Raw genomic sequence first — 23119 nt, forward strand, 5'->3', positions numbered from 1 at the left:
TGTTAGAATCTTTGCCAAAATCTATTGGTCTGAAAAGCAGTTTCGAAACAAGTCCTAAATGAGTGTTTGGGGGTTGCCTTACGAGAAAATTCTATATAAGTCATGCCCTAACTTCTGCGCATATACTGTTCGTTTTTTTATGAACCATAACACAGCGGCAAAATTAGTACGCAAGCTCCGTGTTACTGGTCGATAAATTGGAGTTATTGACCAAGCTTGTTCTGTTTAGATGGCTGGATACTAGCTGAGTTCTTAGTAACCGGAGACTAAAATCCAGCCATCTCTGTTTTCTATGCAAGAATTATCTCAAGTCAGCAAAATGGGTGTTATTCTCTTGCAAGATTACCTTAATGACCTTCTGATCCTAGGAAATATGTGCCTCAACCATTGTGAATACGAAGCTGCTATGACCTACTTCGAAGTGGCCTTGAAAATTATACACTCAGGTGATGCAAACGACGCTCTCGGAAAAGCAAAACTCTATCTCCTTGTGGGAACCACACACAAATGTAAGGGTAACTTCGAGTAAGCCAAGAACTCTCCTGCGCATGCACTGGACATTCATCTGAAACAGCTTGGACCTGAGCATGTATATGTCGCAGCTTCTTACAATAACCTGGATACTGTATACAGTGATCTAGGTGATTTCCAGAAAACAAAAGAAAACCATGCACGTGCACCAGACATTTAGCTGAAACAGCTCGGACCTGAACATGTAGACGTGGCAGCCTCTTACAATAACCTGGGTATTGTATATAGTGATCTAGGTGATTTCCAGAAAGCAAAGGACTACCACGCACGTGCACTGGACATTCGTCTTAAACAGCTTGGACCTGAGCAAACTCATGTCGTAGCTTCTTACAATAACGTGGGTACTATATACAGTAATCTCCGTGATTTCCGCCGAGCGAAGGACTACCATGTACGTGCACTGGAAATTCGTCTAAAACAGCTCGGACCTGAGCATGTAGATGTCGCAGATTCTTACAATAAGCTGGGTACTGTATACAGTCATCTAAGTAATTTCCAGCAAGCAAAGGACAACCATGCACGTGCACTAGACATTTATCTGAAACAGCTCGGACCTGTGCATGTAGATGTCGCAGCCTCGTACAATAACCTGGGTACTGTATATAGCGATCTAGGTGATTTCCAGAAAGCAAAGGACTACCATGCACGTGCACTGGACATTCGTCTGAGACATATCGGACCCTGGCATATAGATGTCGCAACTTCTTACAATAACCTAGGTAATGTATCCAGTGGTTTAGGTGATTTCCGCCACGCAAAGGACTGCCTTGCACGTACACTAGACATTCGTCTGAAACAGCTCCGACCTAAGCATGTAGCTGTCGCAACTTCATACAATAATCTGGGTACTGTATATAGAAATCTAGGTGATTTCCAGCGAGCAAAGGACTACTATGTACGTGGATTGGACATTAATCTGAAAGAGCTCGGACCTAAGCATGTAGATTTTGCAACTTCTTGCAAAAGCCTGGGTACTATACAGTGATCTAGGTGATTTCCACCAAGCAAAGTACTACCATGCACGTGCACTGGACATCCGTCTGAAACATTTCGGACCTTAACATATAGATGTAGCAAATTCTTACAATAGCCTTGGTAATGTATACGGTGATCTAGGTGATTTCCACCAAGCAAAGGTCTACCTTGCGCGTGCACTGGACATTCGTCTGAAACAGCTCGGACCTGAGTATGTAGTTGTCGCAGATTCCTACAATAACCTGCGTACTGTATACAGTGATCTAGGTTATTTCCAGCAAGCAAAGGACAACTATGTACGTGCACTGGACATTCATCTGAAACAACTCGGACCTGAGCATGTAGATGTGGCAGCCTCTTACAATAACCTGGGTACTGTATTCGGTGATCTTGGTGATTTTCAGAAAGGAAAGGAATACCACGCACGTGCACTGGACATTCGTGTGAAACAGCCCGGACCTGAGCATGTAGGTGTGGCAGCTTCTTACAATAACCTGGGTACTGTGTACAGTGATCTAGGCTGTTTCCAGAAAGCAAAGGACAACTATGCACGTGCACTAGACATTCGTCTGAAACAGCTTGGATCCGAGCATGGAAATGTCGCATCTTCCTACAATAACCTGGGTACTGTGTACAGTGATCTAGTTGATTTCCAGCAAGCAAAGTACTACCATACACGTGCACTAGACATTCGTCTGAAACAGCTCGGACCTGAGCATGTAGATGTCGCAGATTCTTTCAATAACCTGGGTACTCTATACAGAAATGTAAGTGATTTCCAGCAAGCAATGGACTACCATGTACATGCACTGGACATTTGCCTAAAACAGCTCGGACGTAATCATCTTAAAGTTGGAGAAACTTATAAAAATATTGGTGACGCACACAATGATCAGGGTCACGATGAGGAGGCGAAAAGGAACTATGATCATGCTTTGGCGATTTCTGTTCGAAACCTTGGCTCTGGACACGTTAAAGTTAGAATTATTCAGAATAAGCTGGCTCAATTATAGCAAAATACTCGGACGGCCTTTGTATATGCAGACACGCATGTCTGCTCTGTAACCTATGATGAAAATGTTGGATTACAGATGTCAAGCTCAGGCATCTCATCACTAAATAATCTTGATGCATGCATACTTTGTTTCGTGCGAACTTCAAGACTAATTAATAACAAATTTCGCTATCGATACGATAAGGGTTGATCAATACGAAACCAACACTTTTTGTTAAATCACACCTACTTTAAGGATTTCTTCTCTTATTTTAAATATTTAGACATCTTTAAATTCTGAAGAGAAAGCCGTTGACTGCTTGTCATTGTGAGACATTAAGGTACTTATACCAAAACCACAATCCGATTGATTGGATCTCTTCATTTTTGACGATTTTCAGGATCTTAAGTAGGACAATTTATAAACAGGGAGAGATTTTCTGTTATGGAAGAGAATACATAATGTATTTTTAATTTTGCAATTTACTTTTTTTTCCTTTCAGTATCCTTTTTGCGTCCACATTATACAACAGCTTTCACTTAGAAATCTGTGGAAATTAAAATGGTTGCCTTCAGTGTTACTCTGTAAAGGTTAAATTTTTAATTTTATTTCTTGTCCAATTCGGTCACTTGCCGGAAAATGAAATCGGATTCATTGCAAAAAATTAGTTAAAAAAAGGGCAATTCATCCAGCAATCACATTCAAGGAAATTTTGACGGTCCTGATTAATACTAGTAATAGGACCGAGTGGAGTCCAATTCGGTCTGTAATCATACGAGTGATTAACAAAATCGGACGACCGCGAAGCGATGTGTTACTAACGAGTATGATTACAGACATAATTGGACGACATGCAGTCCAGTTACCTATCAATCAAAACAATTACAAACTTTTAGAAAGAAACTAAACATCGGTTATACGTTTTTCAAAAGAAACAACAGTTAACTTGGCGAAATGCGAGATAACAGCGCGCGCACACGACGCGTTCTGTTAACCTACACGGACATGACGTGTCAACTGTCCCTTTAACTGTCCTATTGCATTGTACATTTACAAGCATGACGCCTACTCTGTCCTATCAGCTCAAATCGGACTGGTGATAGCCAATCACGTTCAAGAATTTTGTTACAATTTCATTATTTAATATGAAATCCGTCATATTTTCCTAAGTAAAATTTTACATCGCAAAGCTTCAGCATGCTTTTATCAATTACAATAGATTTTTAATTTTTTTTTTGAAGTGTTTTCTAACTATATCTGAAACACAGTTTCTTTGTTTTGAGAACGCTACCAGCAAAAGTAAAAAAGCAAAAGAAAACAAACTTGGTTAAACGTGATTGAATTTTTAAAATCGAGATTCTTGGTAAGCTTCGTAGCTAGTTGAAATGCTTAGGAAAGATTAATTGATATTCTTCGTACGGCCATTTTCGAAAAAATCTAGTCACGCACAATGATACATTTTTGGTAATAGAATACAAAATTTCCTTTAGAAATTGGAAAAGGTATGAGAGCAAGCTCTTCGTTTTTTAACTCAAAGGGCGGCCGATGTAACTTCTGAGCCTTTCTACTTTGCGATGAGCGGAGATCGCAATGAGTGACCTAAGCATGATCGCAGTCGCTCTGACACCAACGTAATTAGTATGAATTTTTATATTTATGCTAATTTGACTATGTTTTTCATCTTTCCTGTTTTGTTTTGTTCTGTTATTTTTTTATTTGAACACGAAACTATACATACTATACGAGTGTTAAATGTGTTTGATTCTTGTTTTCGTACATGAAAACCTTCAAAACTCGGACTGCCCATTTACTTTTCTCTTTGAGGATCACGTTATAATAACGTAAATTAGCGTTCTTATTCAACTCTTGTCAGACGATAGCCAAAGTTCAATGCCGAGTTAAAACTATACTGTATTGGCTCCAAGCGCTATCCTTCTGAAATAGAAATAACTCCATCGTTGTTGCATACTGATTTTCTGTTTGTAAACACTCGCTATCAAATATCCAAGTATACAAAATAAACACAACTTCAAATAGCCAAGGTGTTATTGATCCCTCTCGTTATTTTTATTTTATCATAATAATGACAGTAATAATCCAATTGAATACAGCATTTATATTATTATCTAATTACTAAGAACGAAAATTTTTAATCAACCTCTATGAGCTGAATGGTGCGATTATAACTTGCACCTTCTTTGATATGCCAATGGATCAATTTGCTAAAACTTCACTAATTAAAGTTTTCTTATCTCGTATAAGCACATAGGTTATTATTTTTGTTTTTAATGAGGGTCAACATGTTACATAATCCAATGAGTCAGAATGCATGCATTTTCTGAACTCTGCAGAAAATATGAAGAAAAACCTGGTATTGTTCTAATAATGAAGGACATAATCAAGCAGGAAAAATGAGCAAGCATCAAATCAAAACTCTCGAAAACCACTTTGGAATCTTATGTCACGGTATTTTCTAACAGACAGAAAGAATCCTACACTACTACAAACCGAACTACGTTGTTAAACAATGCGTAAAAATGCTTACTAAGAAGCGACTCCTTTTGGCGATACTGTGATTATCTTCTACAAACCACTTCAGACTGTTCCTTAGTTCTCCACTGACACAAACTCACTGTTTTTACCCAATATCTTTTAAATGCACAATCTTTGATGTACGTGATAGTGGCTCTCTCTCTCAGTTTAGCTTGAAATGCATAATTACTCCTAGATTACTGAATTCTTGAAACGTATTTTAGAATATTCCGCCGGCCTAAAACACTAAAATTCTGGTAGAATGGCATCATAGTTACATAACCTCCAAGTCACCGTGAAAGGGCATTCTAGAAGTTAATATTTGATAATGACTTCCCATAACAATTCTTGGTATTACATCCTCTCGTTTTAAGCCAATTAACACAATTCAATTATTTAATTCTACCTTTAATGCGCTTCCCATCTCCAGCTGTCTTAATTTGCCCTCAAAAGACTCCTCATAGCAGGTGTCTTAAAGGATCCCAATCAACCGCATGGGTGTTTTTGTTTAGGTGAGGGAAAGTTGAAACTTCTTGTGACTGTAGACACGATCCATAAGATGATGTCACTGATATGTGAAGTGGCCACGGAGACCATATCAGTCATGGATATGAAACACTAACTCATAAACCATTAAAACATCAATTAAATTGTCTAAATCAGAAAACTTATAACTTATCGTTAGAAAAAAAAATCGTTTTGTTGGGGATTTTTTTAAAGACAGCCAAAGATCGAGTGAAATTTGGTTTAACTAAGTAACGTACACAGATTGGTTCAATATAACTAAGTCCTCGTTTACCTCTAAATAGACGCAAAATTAACAAAACTGTTTTTTTCTATCGTGTATCTCATACGCCTAATAAAAAACAAAGACGAGATTATCGATTTCTAATTGCCATTTCTTCTCGTTAGATTGTTTAGAATTCATAATAATTTCCTCGAATTTAACTGCCTACAATTTTTTGTCCTCTTCAAAAGTGTGTTCTTCATCGACAGCTTCGGTAGCCGAAGGTGACTTTTGACGCATTGATCTTGATTTTTCCCTTTTTCTGTTAAAAAAACAAACAAACAAACAAACAAACAAACAAAACAAAAGTAAAATAAGGAAAAGAAAAGGAACGCTCAATCGCTATAATCTTGCAAAAGAATTATTTATGTACAAAGCCCCGTTCTGTCATTTAATCAGTCGGTCAATCAGTCAATAAAATAAACTATCAATCAATCTTTCGGTTGGCTGCTAGGTTGGGCACTCAATTGTTCTGGCGATTGTTCAGCATTTATTCAGTCAGTCGGTCAAGTAGTCAGTTTGTTGGTTTATCAGTTGCTCAGTCATTTTTGTCAGTAATTCAGTCAGTCAGTCCGTCAGCTGGTTAATCAGTGAGTAAGGAAGTTAGTGAGTCAGTTATTCAGTGAGGTAAGTTCGCTAGCGACAGTCACTCTTTCAACCGTTTAGCCTGTAGGTTAAGGAGCTAGCTAGTTTGCAAATAAATCAGTAATTCAAATAATTCAGCAGTTAGTTTGTCAGTGACAACGTCCGTCAACTTTGTTAAACGGACAGTTTATATCTCTGGAGGAATTTGAACCTATGTATATCCCCCTTCTCACCACTTACTTCTTTGCGGTGGAATGCCTGAATTTACCGTCCCCTTTTTTCAAAATCTTGTTCCGTTCTCCTAACATTAAAAAAACAAAGTAAAAATTACCTATTTGATAAGATACTTAATGCGCTGTGGCAACTGCTTAACTTGATGAAACTGGTTAACGACACTCTAAATGTAAGAAAATCACAAAATAAATAGATAACAGTAGGGTAATCCGCGAGGTAATTCTGGAGAAATAAACCGAATTGGCTGCTTTCGTTTTGTTTTGTTGGTTTGTTTGTTGTTGCTGTTTTTTTTCCGAGGTATTCCAAATAAATTCGCAACAAAATTTGTTTATTTGATGAAACGGCAAATAAAGGAAAAATGAATAAAAATAATAACGAAAAAATTACAATTTTTTTGCAAAATGTCGGCGAAACAAAGAGGATAGAATAATAAAGTGGAAGTAATTAGTACATGAAAAACTGTTTTTTTGCCAAAGAAATTTGCATTGGGTATATTTAATTGCCTTCTCTTTTCTATCGAGACTCATCAAAATTCGCAACAGAACATTGCACTTTTTGCGAAACAAACCCAAAGCTAAATTAAAAACGGAGAAAAGACCCGAAATAACCTGCTTTCGTGGTCGTGACATTTCAATTACCAGTTATCAAACACTTGTGATATTACACGTAATAGATTTATGTCAAACTTTGGGATTTCTTAAGTGTTTGGTCTTTTTTATCTTTTGCTTGGCAATTTTCTTGAAAGAATTGCATAAGAATGTTAAAGCTCCCAAATGAGAATTACGTGAATCTATACTCCACTTGATGTTTTCATACTTATTGCCGTTCATTTTGGCCGCCACCTGTTATGCAAAATCTTAATTTATTGCGCCCAAATTTCGCCCATTTTCATTGAAAAATTTCATCTCTTAGTCCTGTTTGAGGATAATTGATATTCTTTGATTTGACCACCAGTTATAGTGGTAAGAAAGCCAACTGTGAAATTAAAAATTTACTTCATTTAGAGCTTGGCAATACCTAAGAGAGGTAATGAGACTCTGAACTGATCGATACGCAGGAGAGCTTAATAGACCTTAGAAGGTTTGTCTATCTCTACCACAGTAACACTGAATGAGTTGTCAAACAAACAAAGAATAGCGACCAATTTTCTAAAAAAAAACAAGGTAAGCTATACATTTTTAATAAAGAAGGTAAGACAATATATTAAAGTTCACACGGCAACCAGGTGGACAATCAGACATAGTTTGAAGCTACACTGGTTTCCAGATTTAATGAATGTAACCGAAGAAGTTACAATTCATAGACCCAACGTTTCGACACTCCTGTCTAGTGCCTTCATCAGGGGTGATCTAAACGCTGCAACAAGAGGTCCTTTTATATGATCACTAATTAGCGGCCTTTTTTCTGACGAGGTGTAAATAGGCGTCAGGAAGCAGACCGCCATCGTCACGATTTAAAGGAGCGTGGGCGGAGTTAATGTGCCAAGCCTCCAAACAAAGGCGCTGGTGGTAAAGCCGATTAGTAGTGATAATTTTAGAATTATCCCACCCAATTGTATGATTGGTTAGGCAAGTATGCTCCGATAAAGCTGAATTTTCCTTTTTGCAAAGAAAAACCGCTTTTTGGTGCTCTTTTAACCGTGTACCAAACTGGCGTTTGGTCTGTCCGATGTATTCGTTATCACAGTCATTGCAAGGAATAGAATAAATGGCGTCGGTTCGTTGTTCTTTCGTGACAGGATCCTTAGGTTTGGCGAAAATATGCCCCAAAGTCTGAAAAGGTTTTTGAGCAACTTTAACGTTGTGGCTATTCAAAATTCTCTTGATGGGTTCAGTAACACCCTGTATGTAAGGAATAACAGCAAAACCAGTCGCTGGTTCCCTTTCATCAAGAGCGTTACTATTTGTAACTGGTTTTTGGCAGTTACGGAGAAAAGTTTTTGTATAGCCATTTGCCTTTAGGACATTGGAAACATATTTCCTCTCCTCAGCCTTCGAATCGAGTGATGATGGTAGACAATCAGCCCTCCTAAGTAAAGTTTTGGCTACAGACTTTTTATGGCAAATAGGATGGTGAGAATCGAAAGCGAGGTATTTGTCGGTGTGGGTGGGTTTACGGTAGACACTTGTCTCTAAATTACCCTGAACCCCTCTAGACACATTTAAATCAAGAAAGGGCAAATGTCTATCCTTTTCACGTTCAAGGGTAAATTGGATCGACGGCTCTACTGAATTCAAATGCGACAAGAGGCGCTCCGCTTCATTTCCGGATACCGCAGAAATAACATCATCGACATATCGTTTCCAGAAAAAGGGTTTAACCGGTGAAGTGGCTAAGGCCCTTTGTTCCACGTCTTCCATTACCATGTTAGCAATGACAGCAGAAACAGGCGAACCCATAGCTGTACCAAAAACTTGTTGATAGTATGTGCCGTTATATGTAAATTGCGTGGTTTTGAGGCAAAAAGACAGCAAATGAATAATATCCTCCACAGGCAAAGAAGTTCTTTGTCCTATGGAAGCATCTTCTCTGAGTCTTTCCTCCGCAACCTTAACGGCAAGATCAACTGGGATTTTAGTGAAGAGCGAAACAACGTCGAAAGATACTAATTCTTCACAAGCGTCAAGAGTTTTATCTCTTATGAAATCCGTAAATTCGCAGGAATTTTTGACAGTGTAATCAGTATTCCCAACAACAGGCGACAAAATTCTCGCAAGATAACCAGAAATTGCATAAGTCGGAGAATTAACAAAAGAGACAATGGGTCTCAAAGGAATTCCCGGTTTATGAATTTTAGGTAAGCCATAAAAACGTGGACATAAGCCGTCGCTACTGTATAACATTTTGTACGTAGAGTCACTAATTCTGCCAGCTTTTTTCAAATCAAGCAACATTTTGTTTAACTTTCTTTGAGTTTTACTGGTAGGATCAGAGTTTAAGACAGCATACGTACTCTTGTCATTGAGCAGAGACAAAGCTTTGTCGTGATATTGCTGTTTGTCCATAACCACAACACAATTACCCTTGTCAGCAGATAATACGAGCCTGTCCGGATCCTTTTTGAGAGTTATAAGCGCATTGAAAACATCCTTTTGAATGTTTTTGGGAGGAGGTTTAGCACGCCTGAGTACGCTACTTACTTCTGCTCTTACCAAATGCCTATGCAAGTGTTCTTAACAATATCAAGCAATTGGCATATAAAGGCACTTGTATTGAAAAGAGCATCGGAGAAACGTCTAAACAACCCAAAGTGGATAACGATTGACGGAAAAAATCTTAATATGATGCCCTCGCCTCTGTAGAGAGAAAAACAACAACAATAAGGACAACACTTGTCGCCTGTTGTTGGGAATACTGATTACACTGTCAAAAATTCCTGCGAATTTACGGATTTCATAAGAGATAAAACTCTTGACGCTTGTGAAGAATTAGTATCTTTCGACGTTGTTTCGCTCTTCACTAAAATCCCAGTTGATCTTGCCGTTAAGGTTGCGGAGGAAAGACTCAGAGAAGATGCTTCCCTAGGACAAAGAACTTCTTTGCCTGTGGAGGATATTATTCATTTGCTGTCTTTTTGCCTCAAAACCACGCAATTTACATATAACGGCACATACTATCAACAAGTTTTTGGTACAGCTATGGGTTCGCCTGTTTCTGCTGTCATTACTAACATGGTAATGGAAGACGTGGAACAAAGGGCCTTAGCCACTTCACCGGTTAAACCCTTTCTCTGGAAACGATATGTCGATGATGTTATTTCTGCGGTATCCGGAAATGAAGCGGAGCGCCTCTTGTCGCATTTGAATTCAGTAGAGCCGTCGATCCAATTTACCCTTGAACGTGAAAAGGATAGACATTTGCCCTTTCTTGATTTAAATGTGTCTAGAGGGGTTCAGGGTAATTTAGAGACAAGTGTCTACCGTAAACCCACCCACACCGACAAATACCTCGCTTTCGATTCTCACCATCCTATTTGCCATAAAAAGTCTGTAGCCAAAACTTTACTTAGGAGGGCTGATTGTCTACCATCATCACTCGATTCGAAGGCTGAGGAGAGGAAATATGTTTCCAATGTCCTAAAGGCAAATGGCTATACAAAAACTTTTCTCCGTAACTGCCAAAAACCAGTTACAAATAGTAACGCTCTTGATGAAAGGGAACCAGCGACTGGTTTTGCTGTTATTCCTTACATACAGGGTGTTACTGAACCCATCAAGAGAATTTTGAATAGCCACAACGTTAAAGTTGCTCAAAAACCTTTTCAGACTTTGGGGCATATTTTCGCCAAACCTAAGGATCCTGTCACGAAAGAACAACGAACCGACGCCATTTATTCTATTCCTTGCAATGACTGTGATAACGAATACATCGGACAGACCAAACGCCAGTTTGGTACACGGTTAAAAGAGCACCAAAAAGCGGTTTTTCTTTGCAAAAAGGAAAATTCAGCTTTATCGGAGCATACTTGCCTAACCAACCATACAATTGGGTGGGATAATTCTAAAATTATCACTACTAATCGGCTTTACCACCAGCGCCTTTGTTTGGAGGCTTGGCACATTAACTCCGCCCACGCTCCTTTAAATCGTGACGATGGCGGTCTGCTTCCTGACGCCTATTTACACCTCGTCAGAAAAAAGGCCGCTAATTAGTGATCATATAAAAGGACCTCTTGTTGCAGCGTTTAGATCACCCCTGATGAAGGCACTAGACAGGAGTGTCGAAACGTTTGGGTCTATGAATTGTAACTTCTTCGGTTACATTCATTAAATCTGCAAACCAGTGTAGCTTCAAACTATGTCTCAAGGTAAGACAAGTTACCTTGATTTAGATCAGTATTCTCAATAGGTGCCGGTTCGATTCTTTCGGCTTCATCAAGTACTCCTTGAAACAAAAAGGTAAACACTGTCATTCTTTCTATTTTAAACTAATGAACAATACTGTACCTTATTTTCCATTATCTAATTATTAGTGATTGTTTGAGAATCAAGTCAGACTATTTTGTTTTTCTTTATTTCAAATAATGACAACAACTGGAGACAAAATAACAAAGAAATTTTTCAAAACTTTTAAACCTTACAAAATTGTGTTAGAACACGAGATCCGTAGAATTTAGAACTAACGTAATGAACGATGAGGGGTGGATAACTATAATTATGTAAATGAACTGTATTGATTTGTTTGTACGAAAATATCCATCTGACCCAGATCCCTCCAGAAGTAGAAAACAGAATAAAAACTACCATTAATACGACATATTGTGGAGTCTTGGCAATACAAGCTAACAGAACAGCAACGAAAACTTCAGTACGGAACTTTTATCTACACAAAGATGACATTAGAGGAGAAACTTTAGCCTGCCCTGTTGTGGATGACACACATCAACATGAGCCAGTTCGATAACTACACCCTCGACTTCCCCTTGAAAAAAATAGTTAATAAAAAATATAGTCAGAGATTGCACTGTATTGTCATTCACAGTTTTCATGTCCGTACTGTGTTCACTAGAAGAAAAAAATGTCTTACCTCCCAAGCCGCAATGTTGTTCAATGTCTTCCATGCCCTGTGGGTTCAGTTGTTCTCCATCTCCTTGGCCTTTTTAAAGAAAGCAAAGAAAAAAGTTTGTGAACGAGCCAAGAAACAAATAAGTGATGGAACGAAGGATTTTTTGTGACAAACACAGAACGAGATCTACAATTTCAAACTAATAAAACGTAATAGACAAGAAAGGTTGAGTAATTAAAATGATAATGATAAAATTTATTTGTGTGTATGAAAATATCCTAAAGTCATACATCCTTCAGTTATAGAGGAAAACAGGTACAATATAAACTAACAGAATAGCATTGAAAACTTGACATTAAATTAGAAACTCTAGCCTTACCCTGTTGTGGATGATACACACCAATACTCGCCAGTTCGATTACTTCACCCTCAATTTGTCCTTGAAAAGAGAAAGTAGATAAAAAATGTACACAGACTAACCCTGTGCCCTCATTTGAACTTTGTATGATATGTTAACTGACATCTGAAAGGTTTTTACATCCCTCGCCCGCATGTTCTCCATTTTCTTCCAATCCGTGCTGGTTAACTTAAAGAAAAAAAAAAAACAGGGACCATACAAAGAAGAGAGAAGACACAAAAAAATATTTTTAGTCACAGATTGCCCTTTATTTCCCTCGTTTATAGTTTTCACGATATTTCTAGAAATACGGGTTAGGATTTACCTTCCTCACCGCCATGTTGTCCATTGTCTTCTACTCCCGGTTGATTCGGTTGTTCCCCATCTCCTTGGCCTTTTAAAGAAAACAACGAAGAAAATTCAATGATCGAGTCAAGAAATATTTATTTCGTACAACAAAAGAACTGACCAATAAAAGAACGATGGACCGAACGAGCGAGTAAATGATTAAATGAATGCCTCTATGCATGCATGAATGAATTGATTTATTACTGAGAAACTGAATGAATAAATCAATAGATCAATAAACTTTGTTTGCAGCAATCTGTTGGTTTACATCGTTTTTCGGTTTATTTCGTATCAGGAGCTAATAATTATATCGCACCTTCCTGATCCCGACCACAGCAGGTGAAAACGGTCTTCAAGTAGTTCCAGACTTTTTCCATTTTGTTCTTCAGAATACCTCTGACCTGGATACAAAATAATCGAGATTTCGCTCACTGCCTTGAGCTGAGCTCCGATGACAAAATAGAAACTGACGAATTTCTGTTGTCCAATGCTTTTGAAACATTGTCAGTGTTCATTGCAAGTGAACAGAGCAGTCTTGAGCAATATTATACACTGCTTATAGTCGGTTGAAAACCATTACCCTTCCTGTACCTAGCCATTATAAGTCTACTTACGGATTTTATTATCTTGACTACTTATAATGGATTAAAAGCGCATAACGCACCTGTTCTGTTGACAAGGTGTACAGGATAGGATTCAAGGCCGAGTTGATCGGAAGGGCAAATACAGCGATCCAGACAGCGAGGTCTCCTTGCGCTTCGTAAGACTTCTCGATGATGGTCCTCATACCAATCACTATCACCGGCATCCAGCACACACAATCACTCAGGATGATGAAGAACACCCGCCTAGCAAGAGCCGTTTCCCTCCTAAAGTTAGCTCTTCTGGCCTGAATCTCTCTTTCAGTACCCTGACGGGCCAGTCGCCGGCTAGACAAGTAAGACTTGACGAGTATCATTAGATAAGCACCCATGATGAACAAGAAAAAAGCAAAATTCAAAGCGAGAAAGATAGCCACAGAATACTCCCAACCTGCCGGCTTATCAGAAGTAAGCTGCAAGGGCAGACATACCACACTTCTACCATAGAAACTATGGTACCTGAATGGGTCTTCAAAATACTGAATACCAAACATAGGCAAAAAGGCCATAAGGAAGCCGATTGCCCATATGATGATGCACAGGATATGTGTTGCCTTTGGTTTCAGAGAAGCACCTTGGTAAGGAAACACAATATTTTTAAGCCGATCTGCAGATATCATCGTCATCATCATAACCGACACCTCACTTGACAGAAGGGAGATAGCTCCAATTATTTGACAAGACAAACCAGACCTCCACTGGAAGTCATGCAAGTAATACTCTCCTCTCCACAACAGATCTTTAGTGCCAAGAGAGATCAGGTAAATACCCATCAAACCATCGGACACTGCTAAGTGGAGCAACATGATGGACTGAACCACGTTCTTTTCTTTAAAGATCACTCGCCAAGTAATAACAAATACTGCACCAATCAAAGAAAATACTCCTATCACCCAGATACTCTTCCTTGGGGCAGAATTCTTAAACATACTCTCACAGTTGGCAAAGTCGTCGTTGTATGTGTAAGCACAGTCAGCGATCTCCTTGCGCACATGACAACACATCAGATTTGTGTCGAGACTCCTATAATTGTAAAATATCATCCACTCAGAGAAGTTATTTCATTAAAACTTCACAGACCTTGTAGACAAGAACTTGCTTTTAAGAATAAATCAGTAACTGATGGCTGGAGTTATCCATTGACTTATACAAAATGTTTTTTTTAAGAATCCAAGTCTTCCATTATTTTTGCAAATACTTGAATTTCCCGAAGATGTTGTTTATTCAAAATATATAGCTTTGCTCAAAAGCTAATGATTTGCGAATAAATTTTATCAAAATCTTACACTCGCATTATGTCCTCCAACATATCGAAAAAACCATATGGAATCTCCCTCATCTTGTTGTACTGCATATACCTGGAAATTAAAAATAAGTAGATAACAATGTAAAAATCGAAAGCCACAAAACTCCACAAAAATAAATTAATCTTTCAAATAGGCTCTCTTAATCCCACAATGTTAAGGAAGTCTTTCATCTAACAAATTTATTTGTGTTTATCACGTGACCAGGTTCCCTCTAGTCGCGAAGTGTCATTTTCCTGTATAATACATAGATTTAGCCAAGCCTAAAAGCGGAGCTCGCATTTTTTTTCCCGCACGCCTCAAGGGCGCAAAGCCTTGCCCCGGCCAGGACTAGAACCCGGGTCGTCCGACTCGGAACCCCATGCACTGACCACCGGATTAACAAACAACATGGAACAAAGCCGTGGCGTTGGCGTGCCCGCGGTACAGTTGAACACGCATGTTAAAAGTAGCACCTTGTACGGTCGTAAGGTCGTAGGGCCGTTGGGTCGTACGGTCGTACGGTCGTACGGTCGTACATCCAATTTTTTTCAGCTCGATAGGCTACTACTATTTTTTTATAATTATGGGGCTACGCTCTGCGAGCTCCGCTATAAACTACTTACAACTCGCATATCCTGTATTCTTGGAAGAGGGGCTAATGCTCGGACGTTGGCTTTTGAGGCTTTTCAGGGTGGCCAATTTACACCACCAACTCAGTTGATAATAATTGAATATTGGATGAGATTGACCGTGATATTATCATATTGCTGAGGTCTGATTTATCCGCCGAAGCCGAAGGCTGAGGCATAGAAAGCAGACACAAGGTTTTACAATCCATGATATCACGAGAAACCGAAATCGATAACTGTTTTACTGTACATTTTTAAAACACTCTGCAAAAGAAGACATTTCTCTCTGACTTTGCAAAAGTTTCAGAACGTTACACTGACTAGGGGCTTGGCAACTAGTCAGACTTTGAACTCCACGTGATAACCCAATACCTGATGTAGATATCCGGTTATCATGTATACTTCACACGCTTTTGTATATTGGCTGTACGCTCTCAACCAATAAGAGTTTAAATGTAAAACGACACCAAATGTCTTGAAATACCCCACACTGACGCACCACCAAAGTTTCTTTGCAAACTTATTCCCACCAAGCAAATAATCATTCTGCTGGCAGGAAAGCATTTTCCGGTGAGTTGCAGATAAGGTAAGATGCTTTTACCATAAAAGCATCGATTTTGAGTGTTTTTATTATATTCAATTATTTGGACACCTCAAGGTAACAAGGTTTGATTCACAACTTGGTCATCACATGATTTATTATAACACTCACAGAACTCCTAATTGTTTAATTTCTTTGAAGTTGTCGATGGAGACATGAGTCATTTCGTTTTCATCAATGTCTCTAACAAAAAGAAAGTGCAACAATGTTTCGACATTGATGTGTAAATGATCATTTAAAGGAGTAACGCGTAACATGTTATTACAAAAACACGTCACTCACCAAATGAATTTCATAGACTACTTACATCGTATAAAGATTCTTTAGGCCTTTAAAAATTCCTTGTGGGAAGTAGCTGAGTTTGTTTCCCGATAGATGGCTAGTGAACAAAGGAAGAAAATGAAATGAATGTTGAACATACAGGATTAAAGAACGGGACATCAGTAATCGTTTCCGTAAGAATCCAAGGGATTATGAGAATACTCACTAATAACTTGATATTTAATGACGAGAAATTTTTGAAGAAAGATAATAATAACAGACCAAATCATGAATGAAAATCAGGAATTCTGGGAAATAAAATAATGTTTTAAAAACATTGAAAGGTAAATCGGAGTAGGCATTTTTCCGCATGTAATAATGAACAAATTCAGCAGTTAGGCCAAGTTATGCTACCAGCACGATAGTATACTTTCACTTTTGATAGATGCCTCGATTCAAAACTTGTGCAATACATAAATGACTATGAACTACTCACAGCTCCGACAGCTTTACCAGTCCCCGAAACTGTTTAGGATGCAGCTCCTTTAACTTATTATGTTTAATTTTTCTGTTGAATTGCAAATCAGAGATATGTTCTTGGCCAGTTTTCTTTTATTAAAACGTTGAAATATAAAAGATAGTCGATAGTATCAACTACGAAGCTATAAATGTTTTACTTACAGCTCTCCCAAATCGGTGTTGTTAGTGAAGACTCCAGGTGATAGATTTTCTATTTGGTTGTTAGACAAGTCACTACAAAGATTAGGCATACGAAAAGAAAAAAACGTGATTATATAGTTACAGTAGGTTAAAGAACTGGATAGAATTCAAATCCTTATAAGAAGAATACAAAGACCATTTAAATGAGCATTTAACGTTTTTTTGCTGTTTTTGTCCCTGTTGTCCTTATTGTTGTTGTTTTTCTCTCTACAGAGGCGAGGGCATCATATTAAGATTTTTTCCGTCAATCGTTATCCACTTTGGGTTGTTTAGACGTTTCTCCGATGCTCTTTTCAATACAAGTGCCTTTATATGCCAATTGCTTGATATTGTTAAGAACACTTGCGTTTCCAATTAATTATTATTATTATTTTTTTTTTATCTCGAACTTGAGTTGTTACATGACGTAGCATTGCAATCGTTTTGTGTATTGGGCCACCTGCTATGCCAATAGCTTGGAGTTCTAGAAACTGTGTGATATTCATTATTCATGTAGGAACATGTCTTCTAGTAAAATCCTGGAAAAGTTAAAGTAAAGCTAATAGGCTACAGGGTTTGCAGGTTAAATAATTCAGCAAAGAAATTATAAGACAACTTCTTGATATTGTTTATGCTTAACGATGTATGGATGTGTATGAAAATTTGGTTAAAGATAGAGCAGGATCACATACGTGATCAAATAGTTACAGGAGGCTGAGGTAACTAATGCGACCCAAATCCCAATAAGAAGCAAAAACGACATTTTAGGTAAGCATTTAACCCGCAGCATACACGTAAGCAAATTAATTTTGTGCGTTCTGCATTTGAGATTTAGAAAACAAACATCAAGAAAAATATGGTAACGCGTTAGGCAACGGATTTTTTTTCTTCAAAAACTCCATAACAAAATTAGTATTTTCAGATTTCAAGTGAATTCGTGCAGTCGGAAGAAACTGTTTGAAGGAAAGCGGAAGCAGTGCAAGTTAATCTTCTAAGTCTCGACACTCGCATCTCTAATTCATAAGAAACCTAACAAAGTGCAGTTACTAGCTCATACTCGTCAACAATCTAACGAATAAACCACTGTCAGAAGAGGGTACTACTAACTATGTTTAAACCAAGCTGTTTTTTTTTCAAAGGGTGAAATTATTTTACATCGCAATTCAATGGTTTTTGCGCTAAAAGCTCAAAAATCGGTCTCCCCAGAGAAATCGCACATCACATCACCAACGACTAAACGAATGCACAAGTGTGAAACAAACCAAAAAAAGGGACAAATTTAGAGACAAGATAGAATAAGATGCAAAGTTCTCACTCAAGATGGCTACAGTTAAAGTAATGGGAGTGATAACTTTGGAGATGGGATTCTTAATGTTACTACCCTGGACTGGGTAAAAATATGTTCTGAATAAATTGAATTTAGATCTCCACAGTTTAACTCGTGTTGTATTATGGGTGGGATGGAATCAACATTAGCTGCTTACAAAATATAACAATAAATGTTGTGCAAAACACAATTATTATAGTTTGAAATAAAATAGCATGGATAGTATCAAATATGAAGCTACAAATGTTTTACTTACAGTCCAGCCAACTTGGTGTTTTTAGTGAAGACTCCAGGTGGTAGATTTTCTATTTGGTTGTCAGACAAGTCACTACAAAGATTAGGCATATAAAAAAAAAACGTGATTAAACTGGATAGAATTCAAATCCTAATAAGAAGAATACAAAGATCATTTAATTGAGCATTTAATGTTTTTTTGCCGTTTTTGTCCCTGTGGTCCTTATTGTTGTTGTTTCTCTCTCTACTGAGGAAGGGCATCATTTTAAGAGTTTTTCCGTCCATCCACTTTGGGTTGTTTAGACGTTTCTTTTATGCTATTTTAAATACAAGTGCCTTTATATGCCGATTGCTTGATATTGTTAAGAACACTATGTTTCCGATGATAATTGTCTTTATGTTGAACTTGAGTTGTTACATGATGTAGCATTGCGATCGTTTTGTGTATTACGCCACCTGCTATGCTAATAGCTTGGAGTACTAGAAACTGTGTGATATTCAATATTCATGTAGGAACGTGTGTTTTAGTAAAATCCTGGAAAAGTTAAAGTAAAGCTAATAGATTACAGAGTTAGCAGGTTGAATAATTCAGCAAACAAGTTATTAGACAACTTTTTGATATCGTTTATGCTTAACGATCTATGGATGTGTGTGAAAATTGAGTCCAAGATTAGACAGGATCACATACGTGATCAAATAGTTACAGGAGGCTGATGTAACTAATGCGACCCAAATCCCAATATGAAGATTAAAACGATATTTTAGGTGAGCATTTAGCCCGCAGCACACACGTTAACAAATTAATTTTGTGCGTTCTGCATTTGAGATCGAGAAAACAAACATTAAGAAAATTTGGTAAAGCGCCTGGCAACTAATTTTTAAAAGCACATAAAATTTTTCATCGAAGCATTAAGAGCGAATTTTTTTTATCACCGCGTGGGAGGTGGCACATGATCGGAAAAATCACTATCCTCATATTTCGCTCAGAGATACCTTAGGGTAAGTCTATAAACGTGGTATAATTTTTTTGTTCAGAGCTGTTTTTATTTTCTAGAAAATCACCAAACACTGTATCGAGCCCCAACCGCCATAAAATGGCCGAAATGAAGTCGACGAGTAGGGCAACAAAACCTTTATTCCTCAAAAGCGCAAAAGAAAGCAAGTCTTTCTGAATTTTACCTATTTGTATACGAGGTATTAAAAAATGATTTGAATCTAATAACGGGCTTGTTGACATAACTATGAATTATTGGCGAATATTTGAAAATAGCCAAAATTTGATTGATTAAAAATTACATTTTGGAGCAGTTTTTCAATAAAAATTTTTCCTACCTGGTATAACTCGGAATCACTTGAGATGAGCATTTTTAAAAAGTGGAAAGAATGTTCTTTCCATGGATATAAAAATTAATTTGGGGCTCTTAATTACTGCGAAGAAGTAGCCCGGTCTATTTCGTGCAAATCGCAATGCCGCCATGTAAACAACCGCAGATAATCTAATTAGGCTTTTTATTATCGAAGCTATAATTCCAACAAAATCTTATCGCTTTGACCTATACTAGATTGTAAACTGGATTTCTTAAGCTCACTTGGCGAAAAACACCTCTCTAAGATTGGTTCCTTGCCTCAATCTTGTTATAAAGAGACTTGACAACAGCTTCGATAGTACAGCACTACAGGCGGTGTATACCAAATCACAGTGAAAACATCTCACGAAGGTTCATGCCGGAAACTACGCATTGCTGGACAGTTAAAACCATATTTCAGCTTGGAAAACTCACATTTTACAAGTCTTCCTTTCACAATAAGAATGGAAGTTTGTTTTTTATAGAACGAGTCAGAGCATCCTGACAGATGAAGTGAATCATTGACGTTCGTTTTTTGCGATGGTGTCACGCAATAACATGTCACTCGAAAGGAGGCTCGGTTACCAATACGCTCTTATTTTCTTTTTTTCTTATCCCCTATTTTTTATTTCCAGGAAAAAGTTTTAAATCCAGAATTTAAAATTACCGTTGTTTGCATTTTTTAAGCGTGATACCACACACGGATATTCCTAAGGTATTCTTTAATGCAGCGACACTTAGATTGTGGTAAACACGAGCGAGCTCTAGAGCGCGAGACCTTAACAGACAGAGCTGTTAAGGTGTACATGTATGGAGAGAAACTGGAGGGAGAGACCCCTTCAGTACCAGAGGTTATTGCAAACAGTAGACCTGACATCATACCAGATTCGTGCAAAAAAGTACCAATGGGTTGGGCACTAAGGGCTGGTGCCCCACGAAAGAGATTTACTTCCAGCCAGAAGGCCTATCTTACTGCCAAATTTAAACTGGGGGAACAATCAGGGCAGAAAGCAGACCCAGCATCAGTTGCACGTGCGATGGTAAGCGCCAAAGATGCGAGTGGTAACCGCCTGTTTACAAGCGACGATTTTCTTACAGCAAATCAAATAGCTGCCTTCTTTTCCCGACTGGCTGCGAAAAAGACCCTCCAGGATGACGAGGAACTGTCTGATGACGACTTGGAGGCCGCTGCAAGTGAAGCAAGAGCTGTCGAATGCGGCTTTAAAGGAACTGGCGCTTAGACACCCTATCACATATAATGCGTACAATCTTTGTGAAATGGCAGCAAAGTCCGAGTTAAAGAGCTTTTCCATTTCAGTGCTGAAGGATATTTGCTTATTTTTTAGCATTGATATCAGCGATATCTCCGTTCATCGTAAGCAGCCTTACGTGAGCAAGATCGAAGCCCTTTGTTTTAGCTGTACCTGTCAGCAGTGACGAACTACATGTAGCTTGAATATTGGTTTCATTGACCAGGAAAACACCTAAAGTATATGACACTGTATTCTTTTCCTTTCTTTCTTTCTTTCTTTCTTTTTTTGCTTTATAAAACCCATTCAGTTAGCTGGTATGGAGGAACTTCCTGATTTCTTGAATCTCCGAGGGTACGCCGCCTCTGTCTTGTCGAGAATTCGGGATCTCAAAGAATGGCCGATTAATTGTTTGATTAAGGGACGGGAAACAACTTTTTCCGAGTTCGAGTTGAGAAAACTGTCAAGTTTCTAGCGATGGCCATTATCATCGTAGCAATCAAGGTACAAAATCGAAAGGTTTAAATTGATGAGCACGCTATCGTAAGGAAAATTTAGAAAAAAAAACAACAACAAAAACAAAAAACAGAGATTATCTAAGTACAAAGCTTTAAAAAATGTAATTGTAATGACCTACAGTCAAATAACACGTATTGTCTCGCGGCCTGATACAAGCGGCCGACTTTGTGACTCGAAGATTTACGTTTTTAGTGAAGTTTAACGTTCAAAGTGCTTAGATAAAGCACCAAATTGTTAGTCTGTTGTTCTGTTTACATAGTCGGTAGAATTTTTCCAGTGTCATTAGAAAAGAACGCCTCACCGTGGAACCTGTCTGCCTGCCACTGAAGGTCATGGTAGACCTTATCGATCCACTAGGGACACGTAGGTGATGTATATAATCACGGAGCACTAGACAATTAACTTCCAGTTGTTTTAGTTAACTGGGAAGTTCGTCATTTGAGAGGTTACGCATGACGTTTGTTTTTCCCGCGAACGTCAAAAATTCAATTTCTGTCGTCTGTCTTTAGGCGTGTGTACACGGAATTAAGTAGGTTTGTGTTTGTCGTGAATGTGTTATTTTATTTTATTTTATTTTATTTTTTGTGCAGGATTTTTTTAAGAATTCCATAAATAGGTAACCAAATGAAAGGCAAGCTTGCGTTTGCCGTTTGCCGTTAAACGTCATACTTAAAGTGCTTATTGATAAATATAATCTTTGCAAGTGCGAAGTCGTGGAAATAGAGTCGATAACAATGCATGTATAGTCAGTACCAGGGGGTGACTAAATTTACGAAAACGTCAAAAAGTAGTTTTTCAGAATGGCACTGATTCAAAACACTCAAAAGAGATCTACAGCGTTTTTTAAGTGAATTCGCGCAGGTTTTTGTTTAAAATATAACACTGACTAAGAAATAAATATTAGTTGACCCTGCACTCGGTACAGCGATGTCTGCAGACGAATGCCTGTCTGGGTGTCCTGTGCACGTTTAGCGTGATTGCGTGACAAACATGAGTGATGACACACGACTTCGTTGGTGAACATCGTTGTGCCATTTGGGGAGCCAAACGTTTCTTAACTGAAACTGTAAGCAATCAAAGCATCTTGGTTTATCGTGCAAAAAAGACTTTTGTATATACTGGAGTTGTATGGAAGCAGAGATAAGTCAAGAGGTGCGATGGTCTGCGATGATTTATAAACAGCTTCGAGTATTGTAAATGGTCAAGCCGGACGTTGTAAACACTTTTCAAGTGAACATGGCGATTTGAAACAAAAATAATGGAAACATCATTCCTTAATCACTGGTTTCAGAAAGTAAGGGTAACATATTGAGTTTCTGATAAAGCACAGCTCAAAGCGGTAAGATTTTGCAGAAATTATGGCTTCGATAATAAAAGAATAATTGGATTATCTGCGGTTGTTTACACGGCGGCGTTGCGATTTGCACGAAATAGATC

At 38.1% G+C, this 23119-nt stretch overlaps 1 protein-coding gene and 1 long non-coding RNA gene across 7 annotated transcripts; both read right to left on the reverse strand.

Moving 5' to 3' along the window:
* Positions 1-4777: 4777 nt before the first annotated feature.
* Positions 4778-12199, reverse strand: LOC149050877 (uncharacterized). The gene is made up of 4 exons (XR_016182827.1): positions 12166-12199; positions 11461-11523; positions 6646-6706; positions 4778-6082 (listed from the first exon to the last, which is right to left on the reverse strand). It is a non-coding gene; the product is annotated as an uncharacterized LOC149050877 (long non-coding RNA).
* LOC113678540 (G protein-coupled receptor GRL101-like) lies at positions 12000-19003 on the reverse strand. Of its 6 annotated transcripts, XR_016184111.1 has the most exons (13): positions 18590-19003; positions 16989-17060; positions 16804-16875; positions 16354-16425; positions 16158-16229; positions 14817-14888; positions 13554-14553; positions 13206-13290; positions 12867-12935; positions 12683-12730; positions 12524-12583; positions 12166-12234; positions 12000-12060 (listed from the first exon to the last, which is right to left on the reverse strand). XR_016184111.1 is itself a non-coding variant. In XM_089197892.1 (10 exons), exons 1-10 carry the CDS (start codon positions 18676-18678, stop codon positions 12657-12659), a joined length of 1677 nt encoding a protein of 558 aa, XP_089054018.1. In that variant the 5' UTR covers positions 18679-19003; the 3' UTR covers positions 12288-12656. The 6 variants fall into 6 exon arrangements, 4 of the variants coding, with proteins under 4 accessions (XP_089054018.1, XP_089054020.1, XP_089054019.1 ...); XR_016184110.1 differs by having other exon boundaries at positions 12524-12730; XM_089197892.1 differs by lacking the exons at positions 12000-12060; positions 12166-12234 and having other exon boundaries at positions 12288-12730.
* Positions 19004-23119: the final 4116 nt, after the last annotated feature.

Source organism: Pocillopora damicornis, chromosome 2 (genome assembly GCF_964200805.1).
Source record: "Pocillopora damicornis chromosome 2, jaPocDami1.2, whole genome shotgun sequence".
NCBI classification, from domain to species: Eukaryota; Metazoa; Cnidaria; class Anthozoa; order Scleractinia; family Pocilloporidae; genus Pocillopora; species Pocillopora damicornis.

Excerpts from the sequence above, each read along its gene's own strand:
- LOC113678540 (XM_089197892.1), bottom strand. The coding sequence starts at position 18,678 with ATGCCTAATCTTTGTAGTGACTTGTCTGACAACCAAATAGAAAATCTA. Across the intron at positions 16,426-16,803 it reads CTGGTAAAGCTGTCGGAGCT|CCATCTATCGGGAAACAAAC; the intron begins GTGAGTAGTTCA and ends TTTGTTCACTAG. Across the intron at positions 16,230-16,353 it reads CTAAAGAATCTTTATACGAT|AGACATTGATGAAAACGAAA; the intron begins GTAAGTAGTCTA and ends TCTTTTTGTTAG.